Source organism: Denticeps clupeoides, chromosome 15 (assembly GCF_900700375.1).
Source record: "Denticeps clupeoides chromosome 15, fDenClu1.1, whole genome shotgun sequence".
NCBI classification, from domain to species: Eukaryota; Metazoa; Chordata; class Actinopteri; order Clupeiformes; family Denticipitidae; genus Denticeps; species Denticeps clupeoides.
Window position 1 is genome coordinate 18,879,217 of NC_041721.1, and position 14,753 is coordinate 18,893,969.

Consider the following 14,753-nt stretch of genomic DNA (forward strand, 5'->3'; position numbering starts at 1 on the left):
TATTATTCGACAAAATAATCAGCAGAAAACATGTCCAGCTATAATATGTCTTAATGTGCAAATGTTACTGTTTTGTGACATTATACGAATAAATGCGTTCAGTATTTAGTTTACTTCGTGTGGTCTGCGTTTGGGACTGTGACATCAGGGAATTTGGAAAAACGCGGAAAAAAACAGTGCGTTTTCTGGCGAAGAGCAATAAGAACGATGACATTAATATGATCCCTGTATGGCGTGAGGAGGATTTAAAAAAAAGAGGAACAGGTGAAAGTGAAAGCGAACGGGGTGTGGTGTAGTAAAAGCGAGAGACGCGCCGCGGCAGCGGCTCACACTGGATATGCCTTTCATTTTCATGATCATTCTGCTCGCCACGCACAACCTACTCCATGGCATGGAAACGACATGTAAGTTTTTCACCATTTCCCGCGAAATAAAGGCGAATGCTGTGTTTCTAAAGGACCCAGAGGCTTCCCTCGTTTATTTCCAAAGACTCTTCTTCACTCACAGTCACTCAGAACTTGACAGAAAGCTAAGCTGAATTCAGCCAATGCAGACTTTTCCATTTGACGTCCTATTATTTATTGCCATATTAAATGGAGTGTATTTTAGTCCCAGCTATGTAAACCAAACAAAGCCCTGTTGACAGGAATTCTATAGATGTATGAATGTCCTTCTTAAGTGTACTAAGTTGACTTTATTATATTTTTGTCATGTGTGGTGTGCTGTGAGCTGGTTGTGTGAGGGTTTTATAGGGCCCCCTATAACACGGTTGAAGCTGTCAATAGAGCAGGGGTCACCAGAATCAGTCATGCTAAATGAAGGTAAACACAAAAATGTGCAGGAATGGTGCCCTCCAGGACCCTGCAATAGAGGCTACGGGCCGCTGTAAAGTGCACAGTCTGCACTGCTTCTCTAATTATTGCTACATTGTATTCAGAATATCAAAAAGCAAAATAATGATATTTCAGTCTTTGATAATCGAATCTGATACATTCTGTTCACATGCAAAAAGTTATCAATTGTGAAACAGAGCTTGTTGACTTGCATAATTGTTTACATCCCAGATAATTTATTTCAAAGTGTCTAGAGAAATCGACAGGAGGAGTTGAGAGAAAGTAAAAGGATTTATCAGAATATTGAATCTTGTAATTTTGCTGTGGCATTTTTGGAATATGCTCTAACAGCGAATAAATGCTTGTTTCCTCAATCTTTTTTAGGGTCCAGATTGTTTATTTCAAAATGACTAGAGTATCTGACAACAGGATCTGATTCAGACTAAGACGAAGTACCAGAATACTGATTTTTGTACAATATCACTGTGTCGTTTTTTTATTATGAGATGTTAGATTGAGTACAAAGGTACTGCTGGTGGTTTTGGTTTTGTTTTCTTGACTATCGTCCACCTACAGCACTTTCATTTGACAGATCCCTCAGGCCCTTTATTTATATTTTTAAATGTAATTTGTACTTAATTCTTATAAATTCTTTCAGATTCTGTAATTAACAGGACCAAAGAAAAGAAATTGCCCTTAAAGAAAAACACAATTCATGCCAATATACTTTTTTATCATAGAATCATTTAATCACAGAAATTATGATACTCTTTGGAACAGCATAAACATTATTAGCATTATACATTAATAGCAGTATTGTGTGCATTTCTGTGATTTTCTGTGATTGTGGGGTCAGCGGTGTTGCTCTGGTTTCCTCTTGTTCCTATCTGGTCCTGTGTGCTATGTGGCTTATCTTGGAATAAATCCCCTGTTTGTGTAAGTCGTGTGATTGCATCCTCTATTTCCTGCCAGCACGGATTCCTAACATACTTCTATGGGAGGTACTAGACAAGTGAAAAGCACTTACTTATGAAACCGATCACCACAAAATCACAGGTTCCAACCCTCACTACTACCTCTGTCCCTGATCAGGACACTTAACACCGACTCAGCTAAGTGACAGGTCATGCCTTGATAGGTGTGTGAACAGCACAAAAGCAAACGAAAGCTCTCTCATTCACAAGAAGAAGTCCAAATGGCAGTAAATAACTTTGACCTCTGATGCATGTGGCATGGAATACTTTCAGCCACTTCCCACCCAGCCCCCGTGACTAGCACAACCATTTCTATGCACATTGTGACCAAGAAAATCAGAAAAAGAAAAGCAGATATCTGATCTTCTGAAGTTGCTTATTAATTCTGATGTCTGTGCCAGCTGTAGGAAAGGGAAAATGAATAAAGAGAATACATGGCCTACATTTACATTTACATTTACAGCATTTATCAGATGCCATTATCCAGAGCAACTTACAATCAGTAGTTACAGGGACAGTCTCCCTGGAGCAATTTAGGGTTAAGTGTCTTGCTCAGGGACACAATGGTGGTAAGTGGGAGTTGAACCTGGGTCTTCTGGTAGGTGAGTGTGTTACCCACTAGGCTACTACCACCCACCTACAGATTGGAGTCTGTGGAGAGCTGTTACTTTAATATTAATAATGTTACCGATTACAACATACAAAATGGTAATATTACTACCAAGTAATCCTGTGTTATGTGATGTCCATTTTTGTTTTATGACAGCAGATATATATACACACAGCTGTACTGCATTAAAATCTCAATTATAAATTATGAAGAAAATTATATTGATTTTGTATCAGTCAAACAGTTATTTCTTGCGTAGCCCCAAGCAGTCACTGAAATCAGAATTAGAAAACTTCCCAAAGGAAATTGCTTATACTACAACTGCACAGAGGGGAAGACATACAATGTACATAAAATGTATATATAAGATATAACAAGTGCACAGAGAGACCAAGAGACAGACATGCATTTATGAGTATAAATAAAAAAAATAAAAATAATGCCTGAACCCCCGTCAACCGTGAATGTGGCTCCAGCACAGTAATTAATCCTGCAGATTCCACCACGCCGATTCACCAGATGTGTGGACAATGAGTCAGCCTACAGGCTCAGACACTGACTTCCTGGTATGCAGACAATCACCTCTCACTGAGCACTCGGAAGTCCAGTGTCCAGGTGCATCTAACTAGTATTCAAGTATTAAACTTGTCCTGGCTTTGGTTATGAAGACATGATCCCGCTATTAACAGCTATTACACTAAATTCATGACATAATAAATGACACACATTTTACTAATTAATTTATTTAACTCATTTTTATTTTTGTGCTAAATATTTATTCATGTTATAAGGTTCAATGGCAATAAATGCATTGTGTAGGCCAGTAGGCTTTAATATAAAATATGATTAGGCTTGTTATAAAATAGTGGAATATCTTGTAAAAGACAATCACAACTATATGCATGACAATTCATGAAATTTCACAATGCTGACTGTATTTCATTGTCTTTGCACCCATTCTCTGCATAATAATTTACTATAATCTAATCTAATCTAATCTAATCTAATCTAATCTAATCACAAAAAGCTTCAATGGCTTTCTGATTATCCTCTTTGTCCACAATTTGGTCCAGTCATATCCTTCTGAGCTAATTCATGGACACTCTCCTAAACCCAGTCTCCACTCCTCTACCTAAAGGTTATTTTCAGTAACTGCTTTTCTCTTGTATGTAAAGGTAATTCTGTGCATTTTACCTCTGACATATTTCTTTTTTATGTCTGCACACTACAGCTTGTGGCCCTCCTCATACAATAAAGAGCACGGTACCAATCAGTGACTCTCACCCCGTGGGCACTAAGATCCGCTATATGTGTGTAAAAGGATATAAGAGGCGCGCAGGAACATCAAGCCTCATTGTATGCAAAATCAATAAAATGACAAACCTACCCACGTGGGAGACTTCATTACCACTCGAATGCATATGTAAGAATCTGAGAATAAATACAATAAACATGTGATATTATTTTTGTAATTGTTGCAATATAATGCATAAAAGCACACATGTTTAGTAACCTTATTCAATCTTTATTTCCACAGATTTTCCAGACAAAAATGGTGAGAAATAATAATGTCCAGGAGCTGTTTCTGAATGTTGACTGTGGTTCTGAATATTTAGGCAGTCAGATTTAGGGAGTCAGCTCCCTACTGTCCAGTACTGCATGCCATTACTGAATCTTTATGTGATTCATGTTACCAGCCCCCACTGGCCTACTTTCACCTCTGGTTATTACTGTAAAACCTAGTGCAGATAAACAGCCACTAACCCACCCGTGTCAATTTTACAAAGTACATTTTTTCCATTTCTGAATTTGTGTTCAGTTCTATGTCACTAACCAAATTTCATCTTTGATCCCATAGCTGCCCCAGCTACCACAGCACCGGGTGAGAACACATACCCTCTATGTCTACTGTACCCTTTTAAAAACAGAAGTACGAGGCTGTAATTTACAGATAGAAAAACTAACTATTTAGAGCAAAATGTAGATTCAGAAAGAGATACACACCCTCAGGCCATTCAAAATTGTCAGCAATTTTTGACATCAAGACATAAGACATAAATACAAGTCTTATATGAGATGTACATCACATTAAAAAAAATGATGTACCACTGATGTACTTTTACTACTGGTCAGATATTTGGATATAATTGTGTGTGTGGGTGTGTGTATATTTGACATCTGAATGCAGCATAGTAAATTGGCAGAATACACAATTCGTTATCTGAAAATATGCTGTGACAACCAATCCTTAAAATATTCAATTTTGTTGCCTATATAGGAACAATTAATCAGACGACAGCTACCACGCTGTGCTCCCATTGCACAGAAAGCAGAACTCCATTTATCTATCAAGAGAAGAGCACGGACGTAGTAATTCAAGGTCTGAAGTCTTCAGCATTTGAGGGTTTGTCAAGGGCTCACTTCTGTGATGGGGTCAAGATTGAGATGATCACTTACTTTTGAATTTTGATACAGAATTTTGTTTTGTACTTCTGAACTTCAACTAGTCCATGGTCCAGTTCGGATGCCTCCATTGTTGTATCTTCCAGAGGTGCACACGGGTCATAATGGTTACTCTGGTCTGTAACTACACAGCCAAGCAGCAACATATCTTTTTCAGAAACACCATTAAGCTTTTTAGCTTCTGTTGCAGATGGGATCCTTGCTTTTTCCTGCACATAACACATCACCTTCAAAAACTGACAGTTCACTGGCTGTCGAACGGCCTTCACTGTAACAATATAGAGGCTTTAACTGTCAGAGGTTTTAATGTTGTGGCTGTTTGCTTTATCAGTTTGCTTGAGTTAAGAGTGTATTTTGTGTTACATATGTTTCAGATGCAGACACAAGCTCAGAGAGCAAGAAAACCACATACACCTTAAGACCACATGCGTCTCCTACTACAGCAGTCAGGCCAGACATTTCAACAGGATCAGATCCAAACACACCAACCATACCAACAGGAACCAGTGCAAATACAATAACAACAAGATCTGCAAATGCTAAAAATATTAGCTTACCCAGTCAACAACCCATTATAGGTAATGCTGTCCTCTGTGTGTTTGTGAATATATATATGCTTCTGATTGATGTTGTAAGGAAGACAAACTTACCAGCCATGTCTACGTCACCCTGTCTTTCTCACTGACTGTACAACCATATAAGCTACCCTTACAGCTATGTGATCATTACACCAACAGGCATTTCAAACAAATTGACTTTAATACAGAGTTGGTGTTCCTTTTGAAGCTGCTTCAGCTTCCACTTGTCTTGGAATATTTTTCACAAGATTTTGGTCTATGTGGTACTGGTGTTTGGTGGTATTGCTGCACTGGTGTTTGATGAGTATCTCTGTTCCAGTTCATCCCAAAGGTGTTTGATAAACCCATCAAACCATGTCTTTATGGACCACTCTGTGTGAACTAGGTAACAGTCATGCCGGAATCGAAAAGGGCCTTCTCCAAACTACTACTTCACAGTACTAATTTCGCTCTGGATAAGGGTGTCTAAAAATGTTGTAAAGTTGGATGCACTGTCTTGTCCAAAATATCTTGGTATGCATTAAGGTTACCCTTGACTGGAACTAAGGTCACTCCATCAAATTTCACACTTCGAACAGTGCAGTCAGGCAGGTAGCATTCTCCCAGCATCCACCAAACACAGACTCATCCATCCGATAAACAGAGAAGCACAATTGATCATGCCACAGATGGCTTCAACTGCTCCACGGTTCATTGGTAGTGTGCTTTACACCACTCCATTCAACTCTTGCCACGGTAGGTGAACTCTACAGCTTTGGAATAAACAGAATATTGCTGACTTTTATGCACTTCAGACCTTAGCAGTCATTGACCCCACTTTATGACTTGTTTCTGAACTTACCACGGATTACACTAACAGTTGACTTGCACGAATGAACCCTCACAAACCATCTTATTGCAAAGGTCTATCACATCCTTTACATTTACATTTATGGCATTTATCCATACGCCATTATCCAGAGTGACTTACAGTCATTAGTTATAGGGAAAATCCCCCTGGAGACGCTCAGGGTTAAGTGCCTTGCTCAGTGACACTCAGTGATAGTAAGTGGGGTTTGAACCTGGGTCTGCTGGTTCATAGGCAGGTGTGTTACCCACTAGGTTACTTGTTTGTACATGGAGACTGCATGGATGGTGCTTGATACACCTGTGGTAATGACTGAAACACTTTAATTCTGTCCCATGTAGTTCATGTTTTTTCTCTGCTCTCCCCCAACATAGTAGTTGAAGTAAGAGTTAAGTTTAATCTTACTGTCCAGTGTTTTGGCCAAGATCTACTGCTTTACCTTGTAAATAGGCTTTGGCTTTTGAGGCCTTGTGACTCTCAGTACATTTAGAAAATTTTGAGAAAATCAAATTACTGTGTTAGTCCAACTAAAATTGGATTACATGTAAACTAAATGTAATGCAAGTAGGTGTGAAGCTACTCCTGTTTGTATACTTGCAACCACAATTAGACTGGGCACTCTGTACATGCTTCACATTTACCTCTCCAGACTTTGACTCAAAATATTCAGCGTATTCCTTTGGATAACACTGTAACCACAATAGATATCGTCTCTTCTGAGTCAATTCTGTTCTCAATTATTTTCACATTAATTGACTAATATAGCAATTTAAACATTCTAATTTACATATCTGAATGAAAAACCATTAATTTCTTAACATTCCAATACATGCATATCTCCAATATATGTAATCTCAAAATTACAAAATAAAATTCAAGCAAGAGTAAAATAAGTACAAACTAATGTCAGATGTAGTATTCAATAAAAAAAAATGTAATGCAACTCAATGCTATCACTTTAAATAACCAATGTAAGCTTTGGGGCTTGACTACAAAAGTGTTCAAATAAACAAAAGCAATGGAAGCTGCCAGTCGACCACATCGTCCTTCCTGAACAACAGAATTTAACATGTTGAAAACATGAGTATGTAGTGTGTATATATGTACTGATATATTTCACACAGAACAAACAGTAGCCTGAAATAGTGTTGGTTTTTTTATATGAGCGACATATCATGGACATGGGCTGCATCATGGGCACGGGCAAAGTTATCTGCGGTATAGCCTACTCAAACACTGAGTACAAATTAGAAAATAACTTCTCTATACATTGAAGTACACCCACAATTGCGTGTCTTGCACATTTTTTGCAACAATGCTCAAGGTAATTTTTTGCCACAATGTATATTTTTGCAACACTGTATTTTTTCCCCCTTTGATTCAATCAATGACCTTGATGTATCACTCAAGCCCTTGTCCTCAGGCCCTCTCCTGTGTCCTCTTCAGCTTCATGGGGAGTGGCGCCAAGGCAGGCAGAGATGCATGCAGAGGTGCAGAGACAGGCAGAGATGCAGAGAGCAGCGCAGAGACAGGCAGAGAAACAGGGAGTGTTGCGCAGAGAAAGGCAGAGACCCAGGGAGTGTTGTGCAGAGACAGGTAGAGACCCAGGGAGTGTTACCAAGACAGGCAGAGACCCAGGGAGTGTTGCGCAGAGAAAGGCAGAGAACCAGGGAGGGTTGCCAAGATAGGCAGAGAGGCAAGCAGTGATGTAGGGAGCAGCGCAGAGACAGTCAAAGACCCAGGGAGTGTTGCCAAGATAGGCAGAGAGGCAAGCAGTGACGTAGGGAGCGGTGCAGAGACAGGCAGAGACCCAGGGAGTGTTGCACAAAGAAAGGCAGAGACCCAGGGAGTGTTGCCAAGATAGGCAGAGACCCAGGGAGTGTTGCCAAGATAGGCAGAGAGGCAAGCAGTGATGTAGGGAGCGGCACAGAGACAGGCAGAGACCCAGGGAGTGTTGCGCAGAGACAGGCAGAGACCCAGGGAGTGTTGCGCAGAGACAGGCAGAGACCCAGGGAGTGTTACCAAGACAGGCAGAGACCCAGGGAGTGTTGCGCAGAGAAAGGTAGAGACCCAGGGAGTATTGCCAAGATAGGCAGAGAGGCAAGCAGTGATGTAGGGAGCGGCACGGAGACAAGCAGAGACCCAGGGAGTGTTGTGCAGAGAAAGGCAGAGACCCAGGGAGTGTTGTGCAGAGACAGGCAGAGACCCAGGGAGTGTTGCCAAGATAGGCAGAGAGGCAAGCAGTGATGTAGGGAGCGGCGCAGAGACAGGCAGAGACCCAGGGAGTGTTACCAAGACAGGCAGAGACCCAGGGAGTGTTGCGCAGAGAAAGGCAGAGACCCAGGCAGTATTGCCAAGATAGGCAGAGAGGCAAGCAGTGATGTAGGGAGCAGCGCAGAGACAGGCAGAGACCCAGGGAGTGTTGTGCAGAGACAGGCAGAGACCCAGGGAGTGTTGCCAAGATAGGCAGAGAGGCAAGCAGTGATGTAGGGAGCGGCGCAGAGACAGGCAGAGACCCAGGGAGTGTTGCCAAGACAGGCAGAGACCCAGGGAGTGTTGCACAGAGAAAGGCAGAGACCCAGGGAGTGTTGCCAAGATAGGCAGAGAGGCAAGCAGTGTTGTAGGGAGCAGCGCAGAGACAGGCAGAGACCCAGGGAGTGTTGTGCAGAGACAGGCAGAGACCCAGGGAGTGTTGCCAAGATAGGCAGAGAGGCAAGCAGTGATGTAGGGAGCGGCGCAGAGACAGGCAGAGACCCAGGGAGTGTTACCAAGACAGGCAGAGACCCAGGGAGTGTTGCGCAGAGAAAGGCAGAGACCCAGGGAGTATTGCCAAGATAGGGAGAGAGGCAAGCAGTGATGTAGGGAGCAGCGCAGAGACAGGCAGAGACCCAGGGAGTGTTGCGCAGAGACAGGCAGAGACCCAGGGAGTGTTGCCAAGATAGGCAGAGAGACAAGAAGTGATGTAGGGAGCGGTGAAGAGACAGGCAGAGACACAGGGAGTGTTGCCAAGACAGGCAGAGGTGCCAAGTCAGGCAGAGAAAAAGGGAGCAGCCAAATGGCTCAAGAGCCCAAAGGAAGGAAGTAGCACACCAAAGGTGAGATGCAGGCAGAGCATGCTGACACAAGCAGAGACGCAGGCATCGACACCAAGACATGCAGAGATGCATTCAGAGGCACCAAGGCAGGCAGACACACAGGGATAGGTGGCAAGACAGGCAGAGAGACAAGCAGAGGCACCAGGAACAGGGCAGAGACAGGCGGAGACACAGGCAGAGGTGCCGAGACAGGCAGAGATGCATTGAGGCACCAAGGCAGGCAGACACACAGGGATAGGTGCCAAGACAGGCAGAGAGACAAGCAGAGGCGCCAGGAACAGCGCAGAGACAGGCGGAGACGCAGGCAGAGGTACCAAAACAGGCAGTTATGCAGGCAGAGGTGCCGAGAAAGGCAGAGATGCAGGCAGAGACACTTAAGGCAGGCAGAGACACAGGGAGTTGTGACAAGAGAGGCAGAGACATGGGGAGGCAGAGACATGGGGAGGCAGAGGCGCGAGGCAGCCAGAGATCTAGGCCCCTGACAAAGTCACTGCCAAAGTGACTGGTGGGGTCACAGGCAAAGTGACTGGCTGGGTTGGCGATAATGCAGGAGCTGAAGTGAGGGATTGTGGGAATGTGATGGATTTAGCACGGCCGTTGATGGGGGATTCTCTATGACATCATGAGAGGTGTGAGCTGTGGTGGGTGGAGCCAGTAATGGTGATGAGGTGCCACAGTTCTCCTGAAACTGCTGCCAAAGCAACCCCACCTGGTTGGGGAGCTGATCCATCTGTGTTGGTTGGCAGTGTGGGAAGGCAGTGTGGGATCGTCATTCTGTCATGACGGGGGATGAAGGACCAAGGTGCAAGTGTTTTAAATAAAAACAGATTTAGTTATTAAACAAAGAACAGAATTGCAGTTTTAGACAATTGACGTATATTAAAATCGGCAGCCATTTGATATAGAGTGTAATGATGCAGAGTGTTGCAGGAGCTGATTGGGGCGGACAGGTGAAGTTGATGACACTAATATGCGCTATGCCAGGGTGTGACAAGAGGTAAGGGCCGATAGAACTGATAGACTGGGGCCATGATACATGAGATGTTGTCTGATGGTGGCTGTAAGCTTGGTAACCCCAGAATTGTACTTTTTCTTGCTATGGAAAAAATGTCTCCAAGGATCACGGTTTTTGGAGACAAAATAAACTTTCGAATTATGGTTCTTGTCTCTTTGTATCCCAATTAGGGGTAGAAGATGAGACAGGAGTTACCACAGACTATGATGTTTGCTGATGACATTGTGATCTGTATTGAAAGTAGGGTGCAGGTGGAAGAGACCCTGGAGAGGTGGAGATCTGCTCTAGAGAGGAGAGGACTGAAGGTCAGTTGGACTAAGACAGAATACATGTGTGTGAATGAGAGGGAGAAAATCCGGAGGGTCAGATTATTAGGAGCAGAGCTGGTGAAAGAGGAGGAGCTTTTAAAGATAATAGTGAGTGCTGGGGAGTGCAACTTTGAAGCAGTTCACTGTGGAAATACAGTGTGTATGTTTATTTATTGTTTGGACATGGGTCTTCTTAGCTGTTTTATCTGTAACCTTTGAATAATCAAAATATTCTTGTGATGACTTCAATATTTATCTTCATCCCTGGTTTTTAATGGATCCTATTATCCATTTGAAGTGGAACAGAAATGTCCTCTGCATCTAACCCGTCACCCTTATTGAGCAGTGAGCAGCCATGAAAGGCACCTGGGGAGCAGTGTGTGGGTACGGTACCTTGCTCAAGGGGACCTCAGTGACACATTGACTGCTTGAGATTTGAACAAGCAACCTTCTAGTTATGAGTCTGCCAGGCAGTACTGTAATTATAATGTAATAGTTACAATTTTTACATTAACTTTATGAATTCATATGGCAAAATACTACACATTTCTTGTTTACTCACCTCCTGTCTTCTCTTTTCTCAGAAAAGTATATTACAAATGCTATTGGTAAGTAGAAATCTGTTCCCCTTTGCATTGTTAATCTTCATATGTGCTTTCTTTCAAAGACGATATTGGTCCTGGGCAGTTGTGGCTTAGCGGTTAAGGAAGCGGCCCCGTAATCAGAAGGTTGCTGGTTCGAATCCCGATCTGCCAAGGTGCCACTGAGCCACTGCCACTAAGAGTGATAGTTAAAAGCAGAGGGCACATTTTGTTGTGTGCACCACATGCTGTGCTGTGTTCCACAATCTAACTTTTCACAAGTCATGTAACAAGCACATTAGGCTGGACTTGAAACATTCTGTCAGGGGTTCCCACTGCATTCTATCTAACCAGGAAGCAAAAAATGTAAGTAGTCTGTCACACCTAATACTTTAGCCTTGTAAATAAACCAGATTAAAGCAGGTTTGATTAGTTTGTTTGCATAACATCAATACTAAAATAGGTGTGACAGATTACTTCAATTTTGTTACATTTTAGATTGTGTTCACCTTTTTCAGTGTGTCAAGAATGAGGAACGCATTTGGTGCTGCTCCAAGTCCCCGTTGTGCTATGTGCGACAATTTTGCATTTCAGCATTTGAGAACACGATGCATGTTGTAGATCATTTTTCTGTTGCATAACTGTTCCTTTCTCTTTTTTGTTGGATATGCTGTGTCAGGAGGAGGTGTCACTGTGATAGTTCTTCTGGCACTGGGATTTGGAATAATTGTTGGACTGAAATGCCGGCAAGTCATAAAATAGTGTCTGATATTTTAATGCCTTTTTAAGTATACATATTGTGTGTGTTTTGGTTCAATATTTCTTCCTTTGAATCTTTGTTTTTCAGCCAAAAGAGACAACGATGGGTTCATCGGGTGAGCACCGAAATACCGATGGAAGACTTGCCAGACACAAATTTAATGTAAAGTGCTATGTTTATTTTTTAATAAAATGTACATTCTGAAATGTATATGTATTTTTTCATATTTCTTGTCTGCTTGCAATACTGAAACAAATGTAATCTGAGCAATAGGTACAAAGTAGCTGGTTTTTTTTTTTAATGATATGGATATGGAACTGTGAATGTGAGGCTATACCGGGTCAGAAAGCTGTTATGAGACTGGTGCTGGTGTGACATACATGGATGTTGCTTGTTAAAAGCCCCACAGATGGACCACTTTACTCCACTGTCAACAACCATATCCGCATTCAGAGAACATTAAATTTATTAAATGCAGCTGTTCACCTCCAGTTCAACTGGGCCAAAATCCAGGATAAACCTCCAAAACAACATAGAAAATTATGAAAGTGAGTATTAGTTACACTAAGAAATAAAGGTATGGTTAGGATTTTTTTTCTCCAGCTATGTTACACAGAAATTAGTACATTCATAACATCTAGACCGATTCCTGCATTCCTGGGACATTTGGTTACTGTTGCAAGATGGTGCCTGTGTGAACTATGATCGGCAAACACTCCTGGACCTCCGACCTTGTCGATCTGGTACAGAAAACTTTTCAGCCCCCGTTCCTCTGTAATACACCGGCACACCCCTGCCGTGTTTCTGGTTTACCTGTGTGCAGAAAGCGCCATCGTCAGGGAAAACATAGTGCCGTGCTGGTCAAACTGAAGGCCCTCTTGCTGCTCTCTCCTGTTGCTTTCTTTTGGAGACGCTTCATCCTGTGCCGTTTTATCAAGCCGGTCTGCTCCGGTCTGGGTCCCTTGATCGGCGTGGACGAGGAGCAGCCCATGCCAGGATGACTTTTGTACACTCCAGAACGCTAGCCAATAAAACTTTCATTCTGAAAGATTTCTTCACGTCCAACGGGTTGAATTTTGTTATGCAAAATCCGGAAACCTTGATGACTGCCGGTGAGTCCAGTGCTTTTTGTGAACTTTTACCTTCTGACTGCACGTATCTCAGCTTTCCGAGGACATCATGTCGTTTGAGGAGGTATAGCGACCATTCAGACCATACAGAAAAAACTACATTTGCATACAGGTCACCCTGACAGCGTCCTATTCCATTTTTGAGATGAACCTGTTTGAGCTAATCCCAGCTCTGCCGGTGTTTTTCTCTGCAGCTTTTAACTCTAATAAAACCAAGAACCAAACCTAAAGCTCAGTGGTCAAAACCAGCTTTTTTCAATTGAGACAACTGTCGAGAGTCAAACCACTTCTCTCTCTGTGATTTTTTTACAAATCGTCTGGACTCACTTCATGTTGGGCTTAACCAGAGGTCACTTGATCGATTTCAGTTGGTCCAAAATGCTGTTGTACGGCTTTTAACTGGTACAAAAACACACAAGCACATTACTTCAGTTCCAGCATCGTTACATTGGCTCCCGATTCGTTATCGGTTTGATTAAAAAATTCTTTTGTTTGTAAGATGGGAAGTCCCAGGTCCATGACATTTTGGGGTTTTGTCTTGCATGGAGGTCCCCCGCCTGTGTGTTTGTCGGGCTGCGACACCCCCCAAGCAGGAGGAGTCAAGGGCCAGCCATTTACTTGAGGTGTTAATGTAACGAGAAAGAAACAAAGACAGAGACAGCAAAGGAAAAATCCTGATTGGTCTGTGGGAACTTGTTGGGAAATGTCTAAAATGTATAAAAGAATTTTCTCTTGTGGACTCTGGGACTTTCCTTTTCTTTTCTTGCTGGTGCTCCCTCTTTCCCCAATAGACCAAGCAGCCATTTCTGCAGCTTGGTTCCTGGCTTTTTTCCTGGTTCCTGGAGTTTTCAGTAACATACAATTTTACATACAATATTTACATGTAACTGCAATAGTAATCAACTGGTATTAATAAATTAGAAACTGTTCATTCTTCTAATTCTTCTGCCAGGTAACATCAGATGAGTGAGTGTTTAAAATACAGTGCTTGGGCAGAGTTTATTTCTTTTAAATGTCGTCATGGCCTTGCCCCACAAATCTGTCCGATCTGCTTCAGTTTTATGCTTCTCCACAAGCTCTCAGGTCAGCAGGACATTCATAGTTAGTTGTCCCTAAGACAAGGAGGAAACTTTTTTTCAGTTTCTGCTCCAAGACTTTGGAATGCAATGCCCTTGAACATTAGGCAGATCCCTTCCTGCTTTTAAGAGCTCCCTCAAAACACATTTTTTCTCCTTGGCTTTTATATGTGTCTGAGATGTTGGTTTTACTGTTTTATTCATGTTAATATTATTATATTGGTTGTTATTATTTTATTCGGTGTCTCACTCTCTTTTCTTTTGACTGTGTACAGCACTTTGGTCAACTGTGTTGTTTGTGCTTTATAAATACATTTGAACTTGAACTCTATTCCTGCATTGGCCCTCTCTGGAGTTTTTCTCTTTTTTTCCTCTCTTCTTTTCTCTTTTTTAGGGTAACATTGTGTTAATAAATTAGAAACTATTTATTCCTTTAACTTCTATTGAGCAATGCCTCTGTATTTTATGTGACAACCTAAAATC

General features: G+C 42.1%; 1 protein-coding gene across 3 annotated transcripts; it reads left to right on the top strand.

Moving 5' to 3' along the window:
* Window positions 1-154: 154 nt before the first annotated feature.
* il15ra (interleukin 15 receptor subunit alpha) lies at window positions 155-14,401 on the top strand. 3 transcript variants are annotated; one of them, XM_028955293.1, is made up of 10 exons: window positions 163-404; window positions 3,649-3,840; window positions 3,955-3,972; window positions 4,276-4,299; window positions 4,696-4,797; window positions 5,255-5,458; window positions 11,308-11,331; window positions 11,984-12,050; window positions 12,152-12,226; window positions 12,888-13,860. In XM_028955293.1, the coding sequence occupies exons 1-10, from the start codon at window positions 338-340 to the stop codon at window positions 13,063-13,065; spliced, it is 951 nt and encodes a 316-aa protein (XP_028811126.1). In that variant the 5' UTR covers window positions 163-337; the 3' UTR covers window positions 13,066-13,860. The 3 variants fall into 3 exon arrangements, with proteins under 3 accessions (XP_028811128.1, XP_028811126.1, XP_028811127.1); XM_028955295.1 differs by lacking the exon at window positions 4,696-4,797 and having other exon boundaries at window positions 155-404; window positions 12,888-14,401; XM_028955294.1 differs by lacking the exon at window positions 11,308-11,331 and having other exon boundaries at window positions 12,888-13,861.
* The last annotated feature ends 352 nt before the right edge of the window (window positions 14,402-14,753 follow it).